Source organism: Phyllobates terribilis, unplaced genomic scaffold (genome assembly GCF_046119375.1).
Source record: "Phyllobates terribilis strain yellow unplaced genomic scaffold, ASM4611937v1 Scaffold_5__5_contigs__length_657084704, whole genome shotgun sequence".
Classification (NCBI taxonomy): Eukaryota; Metazoa; Chordata; class Amphibia; order Anura; family Dendrobatidae; genus Phyllobates; species Phyllobates terribilis.
The window spans coordinates 77,374,914-77,398,394 of record NW_027362765.1 but is presented as its reverse complement, the minus strand read 5'-3'; the positions used below and the strand labels follow the sequence as shown (position 1 = coordinate 77,398,394).

Sequence of the window (23,481 nt, the reverse complement as noted above, 5' to 3'; positions counted from 1 at the left end):
GAAGTATTTTGGTGGCATGAGATATGAGCACAATAGTCTGATAGCTTCCACAGTCGGCAGCATTTCCCTTCTTCAGAATAGGAATAAACACCTACTGTATCTTGTCCAGTACTTGAGCCATTTACCAGTTGTCCAAATTTCTTGACACAGATTGTTATGACATCAACTGCCGTTTCCAAAGACTTTATTAGCTCTATTGGAACACTGTCACATCCAGGTGCTTTGTTTTGAGACAGAGGCTTTATTGCACCAATGACTTTGTTTTTCAAGATGTTCGGTTCTCTATCATTTCCAGTTTCAGTTTCATCCCGTATCACTGAGTCGTTCTTGTAGAGGTGCTCCATGTAATCTTTCCATCTTTACTTGATCTGTTCTGGCTCAGTTAGTTTGTTCTCTTTGACATCTTTCAACATTCCCACTCTTTGTTGAAATTTTCATTGTATCTATTTGATCTTTTGGCATGCCTTCCTGATCTTGCCCGTCAGATGTTCGCTTTATATCTCTGTACATATCTTTTAGTAATAAAGTTCTTTGCTCGAATGGCTCTCTTTAGTCTTTTACTGATGTTGTCTGTGTCCTGCTTGTTACCTTTTGCGTTCGACTTTCTTCGATGGTCTTTAGGATCTCTTCTGTTAACCATGGCCACGGGGGTCTCTTCTTTCTCCTGTATAATGTCTTTCTGGCTTCTTCAGTAATAATAGTTTTTTTTTTTAGCAATGAGCTAGTCTGCTCGCAACTGCTTGATATTCAATTGAGCATCGGGGTGCTCAGGTACGCTCGTTACTCGATCGAGTATCGCAGGTGCTCAAGCGCCATGCTCGAGACCCCGCCCCGCATCTTTCACGCCTATTAGACAGCCAATAAACATGCGGGGATTGCTTGCCATACACAGTAATGCTGTAGCCATGTTGGCTACTGCCATTATTGTAATTGGCTGGAAGCATCGCGTTATCGGGTCTTATATAAGAATCAATAAATAAAAATTGCAATGTGCGCTGTGGTCCAACTTCTTTAATTCTGAAAATAAAAGCTGAGTATACTGGATATTATATGTCCCACTTACTAGCTTGCTATAGACCTAAGAAGCCCTAAGCAATATCATGGAAGCCTGTATACAATACAAAAACTTACAGAAAAACAAAGGTCCTCCAAAAACCATCTGGGTTAAATGAATAATTTTATTAAAGCAAAGAATAAAAATACATAAGAAAATGCAATGCCAATACAGTAGACAAAAATGAAAAACCAAACAAAAATGTGTCCGGGGTGATGTGGTATGACCAACAAAACACAACAATATACTGTATACACTGAAAGGTATCAATTACTACGTAACATAAATGTATTTCATGAAATAAAAATGGTATAGTATTGTTAGTGTACAAAAGTACAACTGATAATATAAAAAATAAAACCTCACATAATGCAAAAAATATGGGGAAAAAATTGTTATTTTCAGCACCCGTTAAAACCTCCAGTATAATGTGATCAAAAATATCAATAAATATATACCTATCCTTTTTCAAGACCTGTCTTCAATCATATTCTTTCAGAAGGTCACAAATGTGTGGCTAAAAAAGGTTGATCCCTTGGAAATATTCTATCTCTAGTACCAGAAACCGCAACTTAAAAGGACTTGGTTTCAGTGAAAGTTTTTTTCAAATGCACAGGTGCCAAGTGTAATATGCGCCTTTGTGCAAAAGATACATAAAATTAATGACATCTATAATATAAATTCCTTTATTAATTGTGATACCAAATATGTAGTGTATTGTATACAATATAATATATGAAATTTAAAGTACATAGTCTGCACGATTAAAAAATTGAAAAAAAGGATCTCGGAACATCTATATTATATTAATATTAAAAATAAAGCTCATTCTGGCGTAACAAAACACTTCTTAGAAATACATAATGGAAATGTTCAGCATTTAATTTTTATGGCATTGAAGATCGATTGCCCGAAGGAGTTGACTGGAAGAAAAAATTGCATTTTAGTGAAGCATTTTGGATAATACAATTAGACACCAAACATATATGTATTATATCAATGTAACTGGAGTTCACTATACACTGCAATGATCTGTCTGTACTCACGTGGTATTTTCCTTGCTCCATGATTGCTTAGTATGTGTTTTAAATTTTATTGTCGCATGGTTTGTATTCAGCTCAGTGATCAAGGGCAGCATGCCAGAAACACATCTGAGCGTTCCTCTATCCTCCATCATGGACTTTTAATATCTTTGTATTACAGTAAAGCTTTGAAGATTTTAAGTGGCCGCAATTCATAATTTTTCTTCCATTTGAATAGTGCTTTTCGGTGCAACATTTTCTCTTATGTATGCCTAATATACTATTTATGTTTGCATTTAAGCGCTTGAAAGATTTTAGAGTTCTAGGTGACCTCAGAGTGTTTTACACATCTTTTCAGAACCATTGGAGGTTCTGATTTTTTTTTAAAGTTTGGTAAAGCTGGCAAAGTTGAACTTCAAAAGACTCACTTTTCTTTAAAATCAAATGTACATTACTAAGATCAATCTCAGACTCCAGAGCATAATAAACATATGTAGAAAACATTTTAAAAAAAAAACATAATCAAAGTCCAGCTCCAGTCAACTTCTTTGATCAAGTTACTGATGCGGTTTTCCATGAGCCATTTTGGCATCTTCCGACTCCCAGCATCTTTAGTGTCTCTTGCACTGACAAGGTCGCAAAGTCATAACGTCGCTGCTTATTTAGCACAGGAGACTCCAGAGATGCCCGGTATAAGAGAATGGCAAAAATATTTCAGTGAAGTTCAACTGAGGGATGAGAAATTATAAAAGAAAGGGGTATGTGTACCACCATAATGCATGATCCCGTCTGTCCTAGAAGAACTAGCTTTCCACCCTCTCCGAATTTATGTTATTTTCTACCAATAAAGTCCTGAGGTCAGCTGTTCTACGGATTAATCATTCTAAAGGTAAAAGCGTGTCTCCTCTGGAGACTGAACTTTTCTTTCTCCAGATAGAGGGAGTGCTCCCTTGTCTTTTGAGGAGACTTTACGTAAAATAGTTTTGCTCCTCTTCCATTCAGGAGCAATTTATCTGCGGAATGCAGATTGTACCCCAATAAAAGGTCAGCTCACTGCTCAAGGAATCCAAATCCTTCAGCTCTACACCAAGACTGAAGCCATGCATTTAGCTTCCTAAGATCCCACTGTCTTTCTTGTGTTGTGTATGGCACAGGCAGTTTTACAGGGAACATCACTTTGGAGGTCCTTCAGCTTGCAGCCTAAATCTTTAGATTAATTTTAAGCATCCTCTATCACTTATTCTGTAATTGATTCACAAGTTGAGCATGACGCTTGGATCTTCACCATCCCCTGCAGTAATTTATCAACCAATTCCACTACATGCTGATCTCTGGCACTAGGGAGACAGGAAACCATTCGGTTGAGATGTTCTTGGTGACAAACTATTCTATCCCTCTTCCTAATTACAGAATCTACTATAACCTCCAACTGGCTAAGGTCTCATTCACATGTCAGTTTATTTCAGGTTTTATCAGAGTTTGGTCCGAGTTTCTTTAGATTTTCTCATACGGAATAGGTCCTGGGGTCGAGAAACGCCTTATCATGGCTACCAGGTACCTTGAATTGGTCAAATTATGCGCTAAGATTTCTCAATTATTTCTATTTTCCCGAGCAGTATTGCTATTCAAATTTCATATATTTTATGCTTGGACACTTAGAGCTACATAGTGCTACTTTATTTGTTTATTATGGGGAAGAGAAGCATATACTAGGGTTGCCATTTCTGAGACTGACACCTTTATATCATCACCCATTTTGGCAATTTTGTTTGGAAGACAAATCGCAGATAATTGAGCTGTGGCAGAGACTCAGCGCTGGACCAAGGGACTGTGAGTATAGGACAGTTTTTTTTATTTAAAACAAACTGCAGCTTAGAAACAGGCTTTATGAATCCGAAAACCCCATTAAGAATTATTCTGAGAAATAGGCAGGGCACATTCAAGAAAATTTCAGCCAAGAACAACACCGGTATTTCTATCAAGTTGCCCATATAGTGTATTGCTGAGTTCTTTCGATTCTATCTGCCTTTTGATGACAAATGCTTATTGATAATTTCAGATATTCCTGAATCATCAACTAATTCTTTAAGTTGCTTTCCATGTCTCATCTGACATTACTTTCACAGTAACTGGTGTGTGTACCTGGTACAATTTGTCAAGAGTAATAATAAAAAAGAAAAAAATGGATACTTCCCTATGTGAGTGATCTGATGCGCAACAAGAATTGATTTTTGGTTAAAACATTTTCCACATTCTAAACATGAAAATGTTTTTCTCCTGTGTGAGTAATCTGATGTCTAAGAAGATTTGATTTAAATGTAACATAATTCCCACATTGGGAACATGAAAATGGCTTCTCCGCTGTGTGAACTCTGATACATAACAAGATTTGATTTGCTTGAAAAATATTTCCCACATCCTGTACATGAACATTCATTTTACCCCGTGTGAATTTTCAGATGGTTATCAAGAGTTGATTTAGCTGTAAAACATTTCCCACATTCAGAACATGAAAATGGCTTCTCCCCTGTGTGAATTCTCAGATGTGTTACAAGATATCTTTTCTGTAAAAAACATTTCCCACACACTGGACACAATAATTGATTCTCCCCTGTGTGAGATATCTGATGTTTAGTAAGATCATATTTCTGAGAATAAGATTTCCCACATTCTGGACACGAAAATAATTTCTCCCCTGTGTGAGTTCTTTGATGTCTAATAAGAGTTGATTTGTCTATAAAACATTTCTCACATTCTGAACATGAAAATGGCTTCACCCCTGTGTGAATTTTCTGATGTGAAACAAGATTTGTTTTCTTATTAAAACATTTCCCACATTCGAAACAAAAAAATGGCTTCTCCCCTGTGTGAATTCTCTGATGTATAACAAGTTGTGATTTCTGATTAAAACATTTCCCACATTCTGAACATGAAAATGGCTTCTCCCCTGTGTGACTTCTCCGATGTATAACAAGATTTGTTTTCTTATTAAAACATTTCCCACATTCTGAACATGAAAATGGCTTTTCCCCTGTGTGAATTCTCTGATGTTCAACAAGAATTGCTTTCTTATTAAAACATTTCCCACATTCTGAACATGAAAATGGCTTCTCCCCTGTATGAATTCTTTGATGTATAGCAAGATTTGTTTTGTCGGTAAAACATTTTCCACATTCTGAACATGAAAATGGCTTCTTTCTTGCGTGATCTCTTTGATGTTCACCATCCCTTTGGTTAATTTTATTTTGTTTAATAGTCTGTGATGAATCAGTAGAAAGAACCTGTTGAAAGGAATCAGATGATACATCTTTGCTGTGAAAGGCTGGAGGTGTATCTTGGATAATGTCGTACTCTTCATGTGTATATGGTTTGATATTACGGTCATCTGCTTTAACATCTGAAAATATCATATGTTCCTTTGAGCTCCTGGTACAGTCATCTGCCAAAAATGAAACCATTGATAATATTCAATAACAATGCATTTTAGTCATATTAATTCTAATACGCATTTTATAACATATTTATTAAAATGTCTATACAATTTGTAGTAAAATGAGATTTTGAACTGAGTAAGACATTGGCTGCAACAAAAGACCTTGAACAACCCCAATTCCAAAAACATTGGAATGCTGTGTAAAATGTAAAGAAAACAAGAACGCAATGATTTGTAAATCTCTTAACCCCTTCACGACATATGACGTCTATTTACGTCATATATCTTGTCCTTGACTTTGGTGAGGGCTCCGGAGTTGAGCCCGCATCTTTCACCGCACATGACAGTTAATTTAATAGGCTGTCATGGGCCTTTAACAACTGCTAATGTGTTAAATCCCGCTGTCAATCTTTAACAGCGGGATTTAACAAGCGTCGGCGGGGCTCTCATCATTCCAAGCTCCCATCTGCGTGCCAGTGACGTGATCACAGGGAGCCGAGAGGTTGTCATGACAGCCAAGGGTCTGTTGAAGACCCCCGTGCCTGTCATTACGATACTCCTGTGAATGCTAGTTCTTGGCTGGGGTTCAAAGAAGATCATAATTTCTGCTATACATAGCAGTGTTGAAACACAGCACAGGCGATTGGATGATCGAGGCTTCAAGTCTCCTAAAGGGACTATTAAATAAATTAAAAAGTGAGAAAAAATATATAGTAAATTAATCTGATCTGTAAACAGCGTAATGAGAAAAAAAATCTAAACGCCAGTAAAATATTGTTTTTTTTTAATCTCACAACAATGCAATCGAATGCAGTAAGAAGCGATCAAGACATCATATCTACCCTAAAATGGTAACAATAAAAATATCAACTCAGGGCGCAAAAAAATAAGCCATCACCCAGCCCCAGATCCTGAAAAATAGAAACGCTATGCTAGTGCTCTCGGAAAATGGAGGCAAAAGCAAATGCATTTTTTCCATACAAATTTCAGAATTTTTCTTTCACCACTTAACCCCTTTCTGACCTAGGGCGTATTAGTACGTATCTGTGCCCTGGGCCTTATGGGCCTGATACGTATTATTACGCCCTGGCGATTTTGCCCGCACACAAGCGGTGCGGGTGAGATCGCCGCCGGGTGTCAGCCCTGTGCTATGTGCAGGGAGTGGTCCCGCACCGCTCCCGGCACATTAACCCCCGAAATTCTGCGATCGAAATCAATCGCAGCATTCCGGTGGCAAGAGGAGATAAGCGCTATACTTACCTTCTCTGCCGGAGTCCAGCGGCGTCTGAATCGGGTCCCGGATGCTGCCATGATGACCCAACGTCATCATGACAACATCCGGGTCACCAGGAGGCAGGAAGTTGCTTTGGTCATGCGCAGTGCACGACCAAAGTAACTTCTCCCTGTGCAGCGCTGACAGGCTGCATGGCATAGGGAGCTGCTGCTCTCTATGCCATGCAGGCGATCAGGCTGCAAAAAGTGAAAGTCCCATAGTGGGACAATGTGAACAAGTAATAAAAATGTCAGAAAGTGAAAAAAAAAAAATAATTGTAAAAATATTTAAAAAAAAAAAATGAAAAAAATAATAATAAAAAATATATATATTGTACCCATAAATAAATAATCTTATGAAAAAAATAAATAAACCAATAAAAGTACACATATTTTGTATCGCCGCGTCCGGAACGACCTGACCTATAAAACTGTCCCACTAGTTAACCCCTTTAGTGAACACGGTAAAAAAATAAAAAAAACGAAACATAAAACGATGTTTTATCATCATACTGCCAAACAAAAAATGGAATAAAACACGATCAAAAAGACGAATGTAAATAAAAATGGTACCACTGAAAACGTCATCTAGTCCCGCAAAAAACAAGCGGCAATACAGCTCCAACAACAGAAAAATAAAAAAGTTATAGCTCTCAGAATAAAGCAATGCAAAAACAATTCTTTTTTCTATAAAAGTTTTTATTGTGTAAAAGCGGCAAAATATAAAAAAAAATAAAAAAATGGGGTACCACTGTAAACGTACTGACCCAAAGAATAAAGCTACCTTATCAATGTTACCACACGCAGAACGGCATAAAAAAAAAAAAAAAACAATTCCTGAATTGTTGGCTTTTGTTTATTCTGCCTCCCAAAAATCGGAATAGAAAGCGATCAAAAAATGTCATTTGCCCGAAACTGATACCGATAAAAACGTCAACTTGTCCAGCAAAAAACAAGCCGTCACATGAATCTGTCGGCCGAAATATGGAAAAATTATAGCTCTCAAAATATGGCGATGCAAAAACTATTCTTTGCAAAAAAATGTGTCTTTTAGTGTGTGACAGCTGTCAATCATAAAAACCCGATATGAATCTGGCATCTCTGTAATTGCACCGACCTGAAGAATAACGTCGTCTAATCACTTATACCACACGAGGAACGGCGTACAAAATAAACTTTAGGGTTAGGGTTGTGCTAGGGTTAGGGTTGTGCTAGGGTTTGGGGTAACGTTGGGCTAGGGTTGGGGTTAGGGTTGGGCTAGGATTGGGCTAGGGTTAGGCTAAGGTTAGGGTTAGGCTAGGGTTAGGGTTGGGCTAAGGTTCGGGTTGGGGTTGGGATTTTTTCAGAAGTAAAGAAAAAAAAATGACGACGATATGGCGACTAGTGAGCGCAAGTACTCGCTACTTGAGTTTGCATCGGGTGTTTGGGTATGCACCGAATATGGCGGGTGCTCGAGTGACATGCTCGAGTCTCCTCCCCAAATGGGGGACAGCCAAAAAAACCTTGTGGGGATCGCCTGCCATGCACGAGCGATCCCCGCATGTTTTTTTTGGGTGTCTAATAAAAAAAACATGCGGGGCAGGGACTCGAGCATGTCACTTGAGCACCCGCGATACTTGGTGCATACCCTAGTACCTGATGCAAACTCAAATAGCGAGCACTTGCACTCAAGACTAATGACAACTTATTCAATATGATGACTAATGTTATCAAATTCTGTGTCGTACCTCTGGGTTCAAAATGTTCACTATACCCCTTGATAAAATCCTGGAGGGGTGTAGCTTCCAAAATGGAGTCACTGGGGGGAGGGTGGGGTGGTTTCCACTATTTAGGCACATCAGGGACTCCCCAAATGCAACCTGTTACCCTTGTGAAAATGAAAAATTGGGGGCTGAAAAACATTTTTGTTGAAAAAATGTGAAAATGTTATTTTTACGGTTCAATGTTATAAACTTCTGTGAAGCACCTGGGGGTTCAGGGTGCTTACCACACATCGAGATAAGTTCCCTAAGGGGTCTAGTTTCCAAAATGGTGTCACTTGTGGGGGGTTTCCACTGTTTAGGCACATCAGGGGCACATCCGCTAATTATTCAAGCAAATATTACATTCAAAAAGTCAAATGGTGCTCCTACCCTTCCGAACTCTGCTGTGCGTCCAAACAGTGGTTTTCCCCCACATATGGGGTATCTGCTTACTCAGGAGAAATTTCACAACAAACTGCATGGTGCAATTTCTCCTGTCACCCTTATGAAAATGCAAAATTGGGGGCTGAAAAACATTTTTTGTTGGAAAAATGGGAAAATTTTATTTTTACGGCTCAATGTTATAAACTTCTGTGAAGCACCTGGGGATTCAAGGTGCACACCACACATCTAGATAAGTTCCCTAAGGGGTCTAGTTTCCAAAATTGTGTCATTTGTGGGGGGTTTCCACTGTTTAGGCACATCAGTGGCTCCCCAAATGCAACATGGCGTCCGCTAATTATTCAAGCAAATTTTACATTCAAAAAGTCAAATGGCGCTCCTTCCCTTCCGAACCCTGCCGTGCGCCTAAACAGTGGTTTTCCCCCACGGGGTATTGGCTTATTCAGGAGAAATTGCAAAACAAACTGCATGGTGCAATTTCTCCTGTTACGCTTGTGAAAATGCAAAATTGGGGGCTGAAAAACATTTTTGTTGGAAAAATGTGAAAATTTTATTTTTATGGCTCAATGTTATAAACTTCTGTGAAGCACCTGGGGGTTCAAGGTGCTCACCACACATCTAGATAAGTTCCCTAAGGGGTCTAGTTTTCTAAATGGGGTCACTTGTGAGGGATTTCCACTGTTTAGGCACATCAGGGGCTCCCCAAACGCAACATGGTGTCCGCTAGTTATTCAAGCAAATTTTACATTCAAAAAGTCAAATGGCGCTCCTTCCCTTCCAAACCCTGCCGTGAGCCCAAACAGTGTTTTTTCCTCACATATGGGGTATCTGCGTGCTCAGGGGAAATTTCACAACAAATTTTGGGGTCCATTTTTTCCTGTTACCCCTGCAAAAGTAAAAAATTTGGGTCTAAAGTACCATTTTTGTGAAAAAAGTTAAATGTTCATTTTTTTCTTCCACATTCCAAAAATTCATGTGAAGCACCTGAAGGGTTAATAAACTTCTTGAATGTGGTTTTGAGCACCTTGAGGGGTGCAGTTTTTAGAATGGTATCACTTTTGGGTATTTCCATCATAAAGGCCCCTCAAAGTCACGTCAATTATGATGTGGTCTCTAAAAAAATGGTTTTGTAAATTTTGTTGTTAAAATGAGAAATCGCTTGTCAACTTTTAACCTTATAGCTCCCTACTAAAAACAAATTTTTGTTCCAAAATTGTGCTGATGTAAAGTAGACATGTGGGAAATGTTATTTATTAACTATTTTTTGTGACATATCTCTATGATTTAAGGGCATAAAAATTAAAATTTTGAAAATTGCTAAATTTTCAAAATTTTCGCCAAATTTCAGATTTTTTCACAAATAAACGCAAGTGATATCGAAGAAATTTTACCACTTTCATGAAGTACAATATGTCACGAAAAAAGAATCTCAGAATCAGGGGGATCCGTTGAAGCGTTCCAGAGTAATTACCTCATAAAGTGACAGTGGTCAGAATTGTAAAAATTGACCTGTTCATTTACGTGCAAACCACCCTCGGGGGTAAAGGGGTTAAATAAAAAAATAAACTACATATGTTTGATTTCTGCGTACTCATACCGATCTGGGGAATCATACTGCCAGATCAATTTTACCATATAGTGAGCATGGTAAATAAAAAAAAAAAACAATAAACTTTAATTTTTGCAATTTTACCGCATTTGGAATTTTTTTCCCCTTTCCCAGTCCACTATATCATAAAATCAAAAGTGCCATTCAAAATTACAACTCATCCTGCAAAAAACAAGCCCTCACAAACGGCTATATTGATGGAAATATGAAAAAGTTATGGCTCTTGGAAAAGGGGAGGAAAATACAAAAACGGAAAAAAAAAAGGAAAATGGCCTGGTGGTGAAAGGGTTCAAGTCATATTTTCTTCACAAGAAAACACAAAACACATATCAAAAGTTGGAAGATAGGCATTTCTCCTTTTTATTGAAAAAGTTAACTCCTATAGAAGTTGTGACAGGATTAACAAAAGGAAGGAAAATAAGTGTTACTAATGAAAAGCAGCTTGAGGGTCTATTCAACTAAGGCCACATTCATACGTTCAGTATTTGGTATTTGGCTTACAAATACTGATGTAAAATATGGACCAAATACTGAACGTGTGAATGTGGCCTAAATCACATGATTGTATTTTTTAAAAAAATGATGCTAGAGGGGCAGAGTCTCTCAGAAGCAAAGATGGTCAGAGGTCCAACAATCTGTGATCAACTGCGTCTACAAATTGTGGAACAATTTCAGAAAAATGTCTCTGATTGTAGAAATGCAAAGACTTTGAATATTCCACTATCTACAGCACATTATATTATATAGAGGTTTTAGAAAAACGTGCGCTCCATGCAGACAGCATCCATTTCAAGAAAGTACTGGCATATTTCAGCAAGACAATGCTAAACATACTGCATCCATCACAGCAACATGGATTCGCTAAGAAGAGTTCAGGTGACGAACTGGAAGTGAGCAGACTAGACCTTTCACCAATAGAAAACATTTGGTGTATTATGAAACGAAAAATCTGGGAAGGAAGACCGGGACTGTTGTACAGCTAGAATCCTAAATCAATCAAGATTGGGATAAAATTTAACTCCAAAAACTCCAGCAAAACTCCATCACTTTCTAGACATTTACAGACAGTTGTAAAAATAAGATGGGACGCTACACAATGATAGGCACAGCCTTGGCCCAACTTTTTTGGGATGTGTTCCTTCCATCAATTTCTAAATGAGCTAATGTTTTACAAATGAAATGGAAAATGACTGACTTTAAATTTTTGATCTGTTTTCAATGTTTTGTTATGAAGAATATATAAGAGATTTGCCAGTCATTGCATTCTTGTTTTCTTTCCATCTTACACAGGGTCCCAACTTATTTGGAGTTGTGGTTGTAGTATTGCTTAAATTGACCTTAGTTTACTTCTGACTTGCTTCCAGGTTCATTGCCTGCTTAGATGTCAATATGCCTGACTACTGGGTATGCCCCAACTAAATTTTTTGACCTAGATATTATCAGAAGCTGAAAAGTGCTAGTCAAAGACTAATTCCTGGGATGACCTGGAGACTCCCTGCAATGAATTATAAATCCCATTTTAAAAGGTGTATATCAGAAATCTATTAGACCCATTGACTGCTTTGGTTTGCACATAGTTCCATGAGCTTTTTCACCCCTTGGATGGTATGCAATTTGTCGTGGACCAAGTTCATGGATTTTCTCAGCTTTGAATAAACAACCATCTACAATACATAATATCATCAGAAGATCCAGAGATCCTAGAGAAATCCATTCACACAGGGTCCAAAGCCGATGGTCAATATTGGGATTCTATGGTGGCACTGCATTAAAAATAGACATGATTTAGTCGTGCAAATCACTGTTTGACTCAGGATTACTTCCAGAAATCATTCTCTATGTGTAAGGAGATGGGCATATTGCCCTGTTCCCCCTTAAAAGCATCAGTGCTGTGTACAATGTAAAGTGTAATGTGTATAATGTCATGAGTTATTGTGAGGGTGATGTGTAATGGAATTGTGTTGTGATGCATTGTAGTGTTCTGCCCAGCAAAAGACAATGAGTAGGGTAAGATAGAGTTAAGTGTTGAGATTAGCCCATAGTGGGAGGGGCATGTGCAAGGGAAAGACACTGTTTCCTGTTACAAAGTCAGTTAAGACCCAAGGATTGACAGACGGACCTAAGGTCCAGTGTGTGAAGCGCAGCAGTTCATGGGTGTCCCTCAGCCAAGAGAGGAAATTAAAGCAGAGGATAGAAAAATTCTGAAGAGTGATCAAAGTGAAATGGGTCAGCAGACTGATCGGAGGACAAGGAGACTGACTGAGACGGGTCCTGGTAATGGACGGACTAGAAAGTGTCCCGGGCAGGAGTTCCTAAGGCGTCGACAAGCCAGTTTAGACCATGTTCGCATTATCCCTATTAACGGGAAAAGATGAGGAACCAAAAGAGGAATAGATGACTTTCAAAGAATGTAATGTGGCACTAGGCTAGGTTGTGCAGAAACAAGTGAGAGTAGTGGAGACTGGAACTAGAATAGTAAAGAGAATACAGTACAGACCAAAAGTTTGGACACACCTTCTCATTTAAAGATTTTTCTGCATTTTCATGACTATGAAAATTGTACATCCACACTGAAGGCATCAAAGCTATGAATTAACACATGTGGAATTATATACTTAACAAAAAAGTGTGAAACAACTGAAAATATGTCTTATATTCTAGGTTCTTCAAAGTAGCCACCTTTTGCTTTGATGACTGCTTTGCACACTCTTGGCATTCTCTTGATGAGCTTTAAGTGGTAGTCATCGGAAATGGTCTTCCAACAATCTTGAAGGAGTTCCCAGAGATGCTTAGCACTTTTTGGCCCTTTTGCCTTCACTCTGCGGTCCAGCTCACCCCAAACCATCTTGATTGGGTTCAGGTCTGGTGACTGTGGAGGCCAGGTCATCTGGCGTAGCACCCAATCACTCTCCTTCTTGGTCAAATAGCCCTTACACAGCCTGGAGGTGTGTTTGGGATCATTGTCCTGTTGAAAAATAAATGATGGTCCAACTAAACGCAAACCGGATGGAAAAGCATGCCGCTGCAAGATGCTGTGGTAGCCATGCTGGTTCAGTATGCCTTCAATTTTGAATAAATCCCCAACAGTGTCACCAGCAAAGCACCCCCACACCATCACACTTCCTCCTCCATGCTTCACGGTGGGAACCAGGCATGTAGAGTCTATCTGTTCACCTTTTCTGCGTCGCACAAAGACACGGAACCAAAGATCTCAAATTTGGACTCATCAGACCAAAGCACAGATTTCCACTGGTCTAATGTCCATTCCTTGTGTTCTTTAGCCCAAACAAGTCTCTTTTGCTTGTTGCCTGTCCTTAGCAGTGATTTCCTAGGAGCTATTTTACCATGAAGGCCCGCTGCACAAAGTCTCCTCTGAACAATTGTTGAAGAGCTGTGTCCGCTGCTAGAACTCTGTGTGGTATTGACCTGGTCTCTAATCTGAGCTGCTGTTAACCTACGATTTCTGAGGCTGGTGACTCAGATAAACTTATCCTCAGAAGCAGAGGTGACTCTTGGTCTTCCTTTCCTGGGGCGGTCCTCATGTGAGCCAGTTTCTTTGTAGCGCTTGATGGTTTATGCAACTGCATATGGGGACACTTTCAAAGTTTTCTCAATTTTTCGCACTGACTGACCTTCATTTCTTAAAGTAATGATGGTCACTCATTTTTCTTTACTTAACTGCTTTTTACTTAGCTGCTTTTTTCTTGCCATAATACAAATTCTAACAGTCTATTCAGTTGGACTATCAGCTGTGTATCCACCTGACTTCTGCACAACACAACTGATGGCCCCAACCCCATTTATAAGGCAAGAAATCCCACTTATTAAACCTGACAGGGCACACCTGTGAAGTGAAAACCATTTCCGGTGACTACCTCTTGAAGCTCATCAAGAGAATGCCAAGAGTGTGCAAAGCAGTCATCAAAGTAATAGGTGGCTACTTTGAAGAACCTAGAATATAAGACATATTTTCAGTTGTTTCACACTTTTTTGTTCAGTATATAATTCCACATGTGTTAATTCATAGTTTTGATGCCTTCAGTGTGAATGTACAATTTTCAGAGTCATGAAAATACAGAAAAATGAGAAGGTGTGTCCAAACTTTTGGACTGTACTGTATATATAGAGATGCTCTGTGATATTGAAATGTACGAGAAGAAATGTGCCCACTATCTCATGTATATAGTTGTCAACAGACTTTTGTTTAGTAAAACTATGTTTTGAAATAACTGGTGGTTTCCCTCCTCGAACTATCAAACATCTGGTCCTGGCAAACCAGCAACATCGATTACATGTGACCTACATGGGCGTAATGCCCTCACAGCACAAGTCCACACACCTAGCCAGGACCTCCATTTTCATGTAACGTACCAGGGTGCAAGAGGTGCACACCTTTCATCCTGCGCCATGTTACATATGAACACAGTTGACCATTTAATTAATCCACAAATCAACTTCAAGTAGCATTTGTAGCATGAATTGACCAAACAAATTCATACTTTGGTAATTTCCTTTTAATGCTGAAGTTTTAGCTCCAGTATATAAAGCCGAGGATAAAATTATCTGATCAATTTTCTGGAGACTACCAAGACATTTGTGCTTTTCCGTCAACGTTATTAAGGTTATTTAAATTATCGCCTTCTGCCTTTGAACAACAACGCTTAGTAATTCTTTGTTGCAGAAGGATCATCAGATGTGGGCATTCAATCTACCTCATGAGTCTGCAGAGCTGTTATCTTTGGAAATGATTAACATTTTCAAGATGAGGCCAACTTTCATTTTCACATTTAGGTTTTATCCTGCCCTTCTTAAAAGAGCCATAACTTTTTTATATTCTATTGACATAGAAGTAAAAAGTTTTTTTTATTGTTGATGGGGAAGTTATAATTTTATACCTTTACCATAATAATAATTTTCACTTTACCATATAATGTGCTGTAAACTTGGAAACAAAATTCCAAGAATGGAAAAAATGGTAAAAGAAAAAAAAAGACCTTTTTTATGTTATGGAGTTCGATGAGCTGTAAAAATAGATTTTTAAGATCAATACGATTATGGCTATACCAAACTTATATTTTAGTGGTTTAAAAAAATTATAAAGCCCCACAGCCCCTCCCCACACCTACTCAACCCTCTTCCTCCAAAACGACTTTCTCCACCATTTCTGAAGATCAACTTTCCTCTTTACTCTCCAAATCACACCTCACGACCTGTAAACTTGACCCAATCCCGTCCCACCTCATCCCAAACCTTACCACTATCTTCATCCCAGCCCTAGCCCACCTCTTCAACCAATCACTAACAACTGGTGTCTTCCCCTCATGCTTCAAACATGCCTCAATCACACCCATCCTCAAAAAGCCCTCCCTTGACCCATCCTCTCTGACTAGCTATCGCCCCATATCACTTCTCCCCTATGCCTCAAAACTACTGGAACAACACGTCCATTCTGAACTGTCCTACCACCTCTCCTCCTGCTCCCTCTTCGACCGCCTACAATCTGGTTTCCAACCGCACTATTCTACTGAAACTGCCCTGACTAAAGTCACCAATGACCTACTAACCGCCAAATCCAAGCGACACTACTCTGTCCTCCTCCTCCTAGACCTGTCATCTGCCTTTGACACAGTGGACCATTCCCTCTTACTACAAACTCTCTCATCTCTCGGCATCACAGACTTGGCCCTATCCTGGATCTCCTCATACCTAACAGACAGGACATTCAGTGTCTCCCACTCACACACCACCTCCTCATCTCGCCCCCTATCTGTCGGTGTCCCCTAAGGTTCAGTCCTAGGACCTCTGCTCTTCTCCATCTACACCTTAGGCCTGGGGCAGCTCATAGAGTCCCATGGCTTTCATTATCACCTCTATGCTGATGACACACAGATCTACCTCTCTGGACCCGATATCTCCTCCCTACTAACCAAAATCCCACAATGTCTGTCCGCCATTTCATCCTTCTTCTCTGATAGATTTCTAAAACTTAACATGGACAAAACAGAATTCATCATCTTTCCGCCATCCCATTCACCCCCCTCAACTGACCTATCTATCAATGTCGATGGCTGTCCACTCTCCTCAGTCCCCCAAGCTCGCTGCCTTGGAGTAACCCTGGACTCTAAACTCTCCTTCAAACCACATATCCAAGCCCTTTCCACTTCCTGCCGACTCCAACTCAAAAATATCTCCCGGATCCGCACATTCCTCAACCATGAATCTGCAAAAACACTAGTGCATGCCCTCATCATCTCCCGCTTCGACTACTGCAACCTCCTGCTCTGTGGCCTCCCTTCTACCACTCTTGCACCCCTCCAATCTATCCTAAACTCTGCTGCCCGACTAATCCACCTGTCCCCCCGCTATTCCCCGGCCTCTCCTCTCTGTCAATCTCTTCACTGGCTCCCCATTGCTGAGAGACTCCAGTTCAAAACCCTAACCATGGCATACAAAGCCATTCACAACCTGTCTCCTCCATATATCTCTGACCTAGTCTCCGGTTACATACCTGCACGCAACCTCCGATCCTCACAAGATCTCCTTCTCTACTCCCCTCTTATCTCCTCCTCCCACAATCGCATACAAGATTTCTCCCGTGCTTCCCCCCTACTCTGGAACTCTCTACCCCAACACATCAGACTCTCGTCGACCGTGGAAACATTCAAAAGGAGCCTGAAGACCCACCTCTTCCGACAAGCCTACAACCTGCAGTAACCACCGCTGCATGACCAGCTCTACCCTCACCTAATGTATCCTCACCCATCCCTAATAGATTGTGAGCCCTCGCGGGCAGGGTCCTCGCTCCTCCTGTACCAGTCGCTGTCACATTGTGTTCAAGATTATTGTACTTGTTTTTGCTATGAATACCCCTTTTCACATGTAAAGCGCCATGGAATAAATGGCGCTATAACAATAAATAATAATAATAATAATAATAATAATAATAAATGTTGAAGAAATCAGTTAATGGTTTCTGAAACGCATAGCTTTTTTAATTTTACGTTGATAGAGGTGTATGAGCGTCAGCATCCAGTGTGCATGGTGCGGGCTCAGCTCCTGAACTTGCTCAATATATGCACTCCCAGCAAATGTAGGAGTATGTTGGTTGTTGGGAAGGGGTTAATGACCTAAACAAAGTGCAGGAAGTAAAGTTCTATCTTTGCATCAGGGTGGACACTTAGGAGACTGTTGCTTTGAGTTCAGATGATACATTCTCAGTGGATAGATTCTGACATATGAGGTCAATTTCTTCTAGAACTGTTAGACCTAGAAGAAACAGATTTTTCACTACTCAACCTTGGATTCTCTGTAGACTGCCATGACTCTGCTCTCAGTCTGGATAGGATATTGGGTAAACTTTGCCCGATGTAGGGTGACTATTCAATAGCCTTGTTTTACTCCTGGGACTTGTGGCTCTATACAATGAAGAAGCTTTGGGGTTAAATTCCGTTAGTTTGTGTTTCTACCTGCTGTCAGCCCTGGGTTGGGCTGCTCACTATTTAAGCTCCTGAGAATCAGTCCCCACTGCCAGTTATAACCTAAATTGCTCCGGCTGTGTTTCACAGATCCTGTATCTCAGTGGATATTCCTGGTTTTAAGTTCGGCTTCTATACTGACATTTCTCCTGCCTGATGATTTTGTATCTACCCATACCTCCTGGTTCTGAGACGGCTGACTGACAATTCTTTCTGCTAGCTTGCACGATGGAACAGTAGCTGACTTCGTGGCCCCAGCCTAGGGGTACATGGGTAAGTCCAGATCCCTGTACAGCAGTTAAAGGGTGAAGGTCCTGGCAATCTTTGGGATCTGAAAAATGGATTAACTAGATCCAAGCCTGTTCAAAGTAGCCATATTAATAGCTGCCAAGTGACTATGAAGAAGGTCCCCATGCGTCTCATCTTAAGTCAATAGGCCTAAATTATTTCCCTAGGAGTCCTGCTGTAGAGTCAGGAGTCTCCTAATCCTTATTCTGAATTCAGGTTTGAGTAAAATAAATGTAAAGAGATCCAAAGTAAAATTATTATATCTCATGGATTAGAAAAACTATGGTCCGGCATACAACAAAATAATAAGACATGCTCACCTTGTAATTGGGACCACTTCAGCCACTCACTGACCTCAGCGGTGACCAATGCATCGCTGCTGTGACCAGTGATTGGACACAACAATGCAAAAACAATGCAGTAAAAATAAAAAGTAAAACAAGTATGAAAATGAGTAAAACACCCTAAAATTTCAATGCATAAAATTTGTATCAGCATCTGGATGAATATAATCTGTGACTTCTCTGCATTTAGTGGCTACTACTCACCTGTGAAGTTATCTGTAGGAATCTCCTCTTTACACCGCTCATTACCCCTCACATATGTGACTGTAGTATTAATATGGTTAATATCTTTACCCTGAAACAAAGATTGTAAAAGTCACAGACAGATGGAAAACTTGAATGAAAGGATAGAAAAGATTATAAATTCACAAGACGACCGCAAATGACATGAATAGTTATCACATAAAATGGGAAAAATAAGTATTTGATACACTGACGATTTTGCAAGTTTTCCCACTGTGGTCAATTGACTCACTCGGCTCCTTCCAGAGGTAGACACAGGAACATTTTCGTCTGCTGCTTTATTTTTCATACGGCATAGAAATATGGGCCAAGAAATATCTTAAGACTGATTTTTCAAAGGTTTTATGGACTGATGAAATGAGAGTGACTCTTGATGGGCCAGATGGATGGGCCAGAGGTGGATCAGTAAAGGGCAGAGAGCTCCACTCCGACTCAGACGCCAGCAAGGTGGAGGTGGGGTACTGGTATGGGCTGGTATCATCAAAGATGAACTTGTGGGACCTTTTCGGGTTGAGGATGGAGTGAAGCTCAACTCCCAGACCTACTGCCAGTTTCTGGAAGACAACTTCTTCAAGCAGTGGTACAGGAAAAAATCGCAAGAAAAACATGATTTTCATGCAGGACAATGCTCCATCACATGCATCCAACTACTCCACAGCGTGGCTGGCCAGTAAAGGTCTAAATGAAGAAAAAATAATGACATGGCCCCCTTGTTCACCTAATCTGAACCCCATAGAGAACCTGTGGTCCATCATAAAATGTGAGATCTACAGGGAGGGAAAACAATACACCTCTCAGAACAGTGTCTGGGAGGCTGTGGTGGCTGCTGCACGCAATGTTGATGGAAAACAGATCAAGCAACTGACAGAATCTATAGATGGAAGGCTGTTGAGTGTCATCATAAAGAAAGGTGGCTATATTGATCACTAATTTTTTTGGTTTTGGTTTTTGCATGTCAGAAATGTTTATTTCTAAATTTTGTGCACTGATATTGGTTTACCTGGTGAAAATAAACAAGTGAGATGGGATTATATTTGGTTTTTATTAAGTTGCCTAATAATTCGGCACAGTAATAGTTACCTGCACAAACAGATATCCTCCTAAGATAGCCAAATCTAAAAAAAAAAACACTCCAACTTCCAAAAATATTAAGCTTGGATATTTATGAGTCTTTTAGGTTGATTGAGAACATAGTTGTTGATCAATAATAAAAATAATCCTCTAAAATACAACTTGCCTAATAATTCTGCACACAGTGTATTAACTATTTTATGTGACTTATCTCTCTGATTTAAGGGCATGAAAATTCAAAGTTTGAAAATTGCAAAATTTTCAAAATTTCCGCCAAATTTCCGTTTTTTTCACAAATAAAGTGACACTGGTCAGAATTCTAAATATTGGCCTGATCATTAATGTGCAAACCACCCTCAGGGGTAAAGGGGTTAATTACACGTGGGGTTGAAATTTTGGCCAATGATTCTAGGATACTTTTTTACAAAGCCTTGTGGCATGTGATATTGTCCTTCTACCACAGGGAAAACAGTTACCAATGAAGTGATGAGCTTGGTCGTCCACCATGCTCTAGTTTACAAACATCCATACAAGAGTACCGGAGGACACAGGATGTGCGCAAAAAAACATTCCCCGCACCATTACTCCATCTTTACAAGACTGAAATGATCAGTTAACTCGAATTTCCTTTCCTATTATGGATTCAGTAGCAATTTACATTAATTGTGCACCAAGTGTTCCTAAAAACGGTTCTTGATATCTTCTTAGATGATTTGTTAACTTCTACATTATCCCCATTCAATGGAAGTTTATCATCAATTGCAACATTCTCTGTATACTCCTGACACTCTGTACGTATAAATCTCACAAAGTTGGCAGTTTCTGAAATATTTGTCCTGAACCTAGCACCGATGACCTTGCTTCATTGAAAGTTACTCAGATCACTCTTATTTTCATTCTGATGTGGATTCAAACTGAAAAATGATCGAAACTCTAATTGTGAAAGACCAGTGTCTTCAATAAAATGTTCACTCAGAATATAATGCTGATGAATAAAACTACATTGAACACAAGACTTTCATGGCCTTCTACACATCATAGGAGAGATTTCATGACACCTTCTCTCCATCTACCTGATTATCCTGAGGCACATCGGGATCTTCTTGTTTACAGTCCTGTGGAAGAAGAGGATGGAGACATCTCTCTGGTGTTGTCCTCTTACTGGATAGAACTGGAGGAAACACATACAGGGACTGAATTCATTCTTTACATACAGATAATTATAGGCCGTGTGTATTTAGCCCTGTCTATTACCTGGTGATGTGAGGGGCTGGGGAACCTCCATCATGACTTCTTTGTACAGATTTTTGTGTCCTTCTAAATACTCCCACTCCTCCATGGAGAAATAGACAGCGACATCCTGACACCTTATAGGAACCTGACACATGCAATGATACAGTCATCACCCCGATCCCTTCATAGCGTTACTGTATATGTCCCAGTATTCCCAGCAGTGTCACCTCTCCAGTTAGCAGCTCAATCATCTTGTAAGTGAGTTCTAGGATCTTCTGGTCATTGATGTCCTCATGTATCAGGGGGTGAGGTGGAGGCCCGGTGATTGGGCTCAGGGGTCTTCCCCATCCCTCAGACACAGGGGCCTGACAGCACTCACTAGAGGTCTTCTTCACTACTGTGTAATCCTGGTTATGGAGAGACATAATAATAAATGTCACTATAGATATTAAAAGAGTCCTCACCTCTCCAGTTCTGTCCATCTGTGTTATAGCAAAATATTACAAATCTCTGAAGTCTCTCGCCAAACCCCTCATCCCCCCCTCCCCTATAGCATTTGCAGTAAGGAGAAGAGGTAGCAATCTAAAAGCTTCTTCTATGCAAAATGACAGTGCACACCAGAAGTACCAAACTTAATTATCCAGAGTATTTACCATATGAAAGGGAGCTCCTGGTAAAAGAGACATGTGTGATGGATAGACACCTTTGAACATACGCCATATATTTAACTCCAGGGCTCAGAGGAAGAGCTCTGGAAGTGTTTGCTTCTCTCCATGGAGAACAAGATGGAGACTATGAGGCCATCAAGCAGGCCCTGATAAAAGTCTCAGCTTACTCCTGAGGTTTATCGTAAAAGGTTCAGAGCCCTCCAGCGTGGACCACATGACAGCTATAGTGATGTGGTGGATGGGCTCAGGACCAACTTTGAGCAGTGGGTCCAAGGACTGTCAGTCACCACCTTCGAGGACCTGAAGGATCTGATGGTGAAGGACCAGTTTCTTCATCTTTGCAATCATCTTTGCCCTGTGGAAGTGCGACGGTTTGTGCTGGACTTGGAACCAAAGGAGGCCGCCAAGGCCGCACAGATTGCAGATGCCTTTGAGGCCAACTGCATGCCAGAGGTGCGGAAGTCAGCTGTCGCCAGCTGGAAAGGGGGTAAGCAGACAACCACTCCCCAGAGCCCCTGCCTGCCGGCCCTCAGAGGACCCTGTCCCATCTTCCAGCACCCGGCCTGCATCTGACTGACTCAGCCTGCGGCACCCTTCGTTGATCGTCGGCCAATCGTGCAATTGTCCGGACGATGCGATGGGGGCAGCAGAGAGCTGTTCGCTCCAGAGGTCACAGTGGGTGGTCTCTGTGAGTAATTGGGATCATGTGGAATCCCTGACAATCTGTGATTCCCATAGATAAGAATGATGTAATGTGACGTCATCAGAATCTCTCACCTCTCCAGTAAGCCGGAAGAGGATCTCTAGGGTGAGGTGTAATATCCTCTCCGCCATCTTGTCCCTGTCCCTATCCATCCTTGATGGTCAATCAGGAATATTCTCTTATATAGAAGATCTCCACTGAGAGGATCCGATATTGTAGGGACCTGAATGGGGAGAAGATGACGATGTAACATCATAAAGATCCCATGTAATATTACACTTACTTGACAAAATAGGAGTAAACATATGAGGAAATATAAAGTGTAGATTTTGTATTCTCTGTTTGTACAGACTGTAACATGTAATATTGTATGAAGGCAGCTCCGTCACTGATACCAGAAGTCGAGGATGATGAAGATGCTGAGAGCGGGATATGTGTCATAAAGATGGAGCGCTGCCTGAACGCCATGTGCTTTATGTCCGTCCCCCAGAATCTGCCGTCTACACGGGGGGCGGTGGGGATTATCACTACAGGAGCCGCTCAGGTCACAGGGACTCCAGAAATATGGAGGAGACCGGCAGAGATACAAAGAGCGATGACACTGGAGGGTCCGGGGAGTGGCCATGAGGGGGATTTACAGGAGTCATTAATTATAACAGCCGCAATTATAAATGTCACCTGAAGAAACAAGTGATATATATATAGAAAAGCAGAGAGGTTTCCCAGGAGACGTGTGCGCTTCTCTCTATTCATCGTCTATGGGAGATAACAGAAGCTCTGGCTCCAGAGAAAGAGAAGAAACCTCCATCAGTAAGTTATATGGGAAGGAGAGTAGAGAGGTCCCCAGCACTGAGGGGGTTAATAGTAATGGGGAATCTCCACATACCTCCACCTGCAGAGCCGCACACTGGATATATGGCTG

General features: G+C 40.5%; 1 protein-coding gene across 1 annotated transcript; it reads right to left on the bottom strand.

Annotated features, from left to right (window-relative positions):
- Positions 1 to 1,160: 1,160 nt before the first annotated feature.
- On the bottom strand, positions 1,161 to 22,765 carry LOC141272088 (uncharacterized). Its single transcript, XM_073682395.1, has 6 exons — positions 22,634 to 22,765; positions 21,416 to 21,595; positions 21,210 to 21,333; positions 21,029 to 21,126; positions 18,846 to 18,936; positions 1,161 to 5,515 (listed from the first exon to the last, which is right to left on the bottom strand). The coding sequence occupies exons 1-6, from the start codon at positions 22,709 to 22,711 to the stop codon at positions 4,515 to 4,517; spliced, it is 1,572 nt and encodes a 523-aa protein (XP_073538496.1). The 5' UTR covers positions 22,712 to 22,765; the 3' UTR covers positions 1,161 to 4,514.
- Between the last annotated feature and the right edge of the window lie 716 nt (positions 22,766 to 23,481).

Excerpts from the sequence above, each read along its gene's own strand:
- LOC141272088 (XM_073682395.1), bottom strand. The coding sequence starts at position 22,711 with ATGGATAGGGACAGGGACAAGATGGCGGAGAGGATATTACACCTCACC. Across the intron at positions 21,596-22,633 it reads TCTTCCGGCTTACTGGAGAG|GATTACACAGTAGTGAAGAA; the intron begins GTGAGAGATTCT and ends CTCCATAACCAG. Across the intron at positions 21,334-21,415 it reads TTGAGCTGCTAACTGGAGAG|GTTCCTATAAGGTGTCAGGA; the intron begins GTGACACTGCTG and ends TGCATGTGTCAG.